General features: G+C 23.5%; 1 protein-coding gene across 1 annotated transcript in view; it reads right to left on the reverse strand.

Annotated features, from left to right (window-relative positions):
* Positions 1-2,360, reverse strand: part of LOC117173937 (transmembrane protein 184C-like) — a 56,194-nt gene that overhangs the window by 28,131 nt on the left and 25,703 nt on the right. Inside the window, exon 7 of the mRNA XM_033362585.1 lies at positions 111-419. Within this exon, the coding sequence (XP_033218476.1) occupies positions 111-419 (309 nt within the window). The remainder of the gene's footprint in view (positions 1-110; positions 420-2,360) is intronic.

Here is a 2,360-nt window from a genome sequence, read left to right on the forward strand (position 1 = left end):
TTAATTAAATTAAATTAAAAATTAAATTAAAAACACCATTGGAATCCGCTAATCGAAAAAAGATGGTTTTTTCCGTACCAACTCTAATAATTATGTTCTAGCTCTTTTACGTATTGATTGAGTTTGGATTAATCGAATTATGATTATTTTGTGGTTCTGGAGAGAACTCGTCACAGGCGAGAATACACTCGCTGGATCCGGAATTATTTGCCGATTCTCCAGAATGATATCCAGAGAGGGTGGAAGAGGGAGCACTTCTGGAGGTTTGAGTTTCTGGGAGAAGAGACGTTCTCTCGTTGGCATTTCCACAGGGCTCTTGGTAGACACTTCGACCTCGAATTCTGCGACTCAGGGATGATCCTACGACTCCCAAGTGTTCCTTGATGTCGTTGTGAACATCCGAAACGTCCCACATTGCTCTAAAACAATTATTTCTTTATTATAAACGAAAAATCATTAGTCAAAATATCTCAAGTGTGCCAATTTTAAATCGATAGTTCTATTTACAATCAATTTATACAGTTTTCAATTCGTTTTTATATCAAAATAACTCTCCGAAAATATTTTTGCAACAATTTTTTTTTTTTTTTTAATGTTATTGACAATCAAAGTTCTTGATCATTTTTTTGAAAATTTTTGTTAAGAAGTATACTTTACAATAAAAAATTGTTCAGTAGCAAACATTTTTTTCTTGTTTAAATAATCGTTTGTTTTAAACAATTTAAAATTAATTAAATTTCTCCATCCAATATGACACGAATTTTCAACTAAAATGATAAATCTTCATGAAAAACTGAATTTTTAATCAAGTCGTTCAACTTTCTACAAAGTATAGTCAATTTTTTAATCAAAAAGATGAATTTTTAAACAAGCAGATTAATTTTCTACTAAAAAAATGATTTTTCAATAAAATAGATCCATTAACAACTAAAAGAAAGATCGATTTTTCACCAAAATTTAAGTGATTAAGTTTACAGTTAAAAAGATTTATTTAAAAAAATAATAATATTATCAACATAGTTCACTTTTCCACAAAATAGATGAATTTTCAATTATAGGGCCAATGAAATTTAAAAAATCAAACTATATTCTAAACATTTTTCCATATAAATGAATAAACAACAAATTAAAGCATTTAAAGTGGAACCCTTTAATTCCAAACATTTAAAATTGAAGTTTAAAACTTTTTCAATTCAAAAATTGTGCAAACTGCAAAATTTAGAACTTTTATCAATTATAGAGTTCAAAGATTCAGATTAAATTCCAAAAATATAAATCCACGTTAACATTTTCAATAGTCTAAATTAAAGAATCAAGTAATGAGCTCTAAAAATTTATTCAAAATTATATTATTTTAAGTAATTTTAAGCTAGACACATTAAAAATTGAAAAATAATTTTTTTAACTCAACATTTCTTAAATTAGTAGTTCAAAAGTTTAAAAATTTTATTTCAAAATCTTGAGAATTCTAGAAGTGGTTTTATATTTTTCCAAATTCAAAATCATTGTTGAATTTTTTTCGGAACTTTTAGAAAATCCTGCAAAAAAATTAAATTTAAATTTATAAATAACAATAGAAAATTTATTTTTTGTAAAAATATTAGAGTAATATTAAGAGATATTTAGAAGTATTAAAAAGATTCGAATTAAATTTAGAACTTGAAATAATTTGAAATACTTAGAGCCGAATTTAAAATAAAATTTAGATTTTTGCAGATTTCAAAGAAAAAATTTAGAAATTTTTTAAGATAACACACTTTGTTTAAATTACTCGAAATAATTTCAAGTATATATTTAAAAATATGTTTATTTAAATCAAAAACAGTTAATTAAAAAAAAAAAAAAGAATTTTTAAATAAGACAAATTTTTCAGCCGAGAGAGAGAAAAAATGTCAACCAAAGTTGTATTTTGAACAAAAATTAATTTCCTACCAAAAAGGACGAATTTTCAACAAAATACAAGAATTTACAAACAAATAGTTGAATTTTCAATAAAAAAAACAATAAATATTCGTTTAGAAAATTAATTTACTGGAAAACAAAAACGATTTTCAAACTAAATACTCAAATCTAAGCATATAAAGCTACTTTTAGAAATAAAAAAAAAATTGTTATTCTATTTTATATTACAATTTTAACCAAACTTAAGCACAATCTCGAAAAAAATATGCAAAAGTAACAAAATACAATTACCTAAAAGCGTTGAATTTTTGAACAAAAAGTTTAATTTTCTACCAAAAAAGACGAATTTTTTATTTAAAAAAATAAAGTATCACACAAAAATTGAATGGTTCAATTTTTATTTGAAAACATTAATTTTAAACTAAAAAATTGAATTCTCAACAAAATAGTATAATCTT

The sequence above is a fragment of the Belonocnema kinseyi genome, chromosome 5 (assembly GCF_010883055.1).
Source record: "Belonocnema kinseyi isolate 2016_QV_RU_SX_M_011 chromosome 5, B_treatae_v1, whole genome shotgun sequence".
Lineage (NCBI taxonomy): Eukaryota > Metazoa > Arthropoda > Insecta > Hymenoptera > Cynipidae > Belonocnema > Belonocnema kinseyi.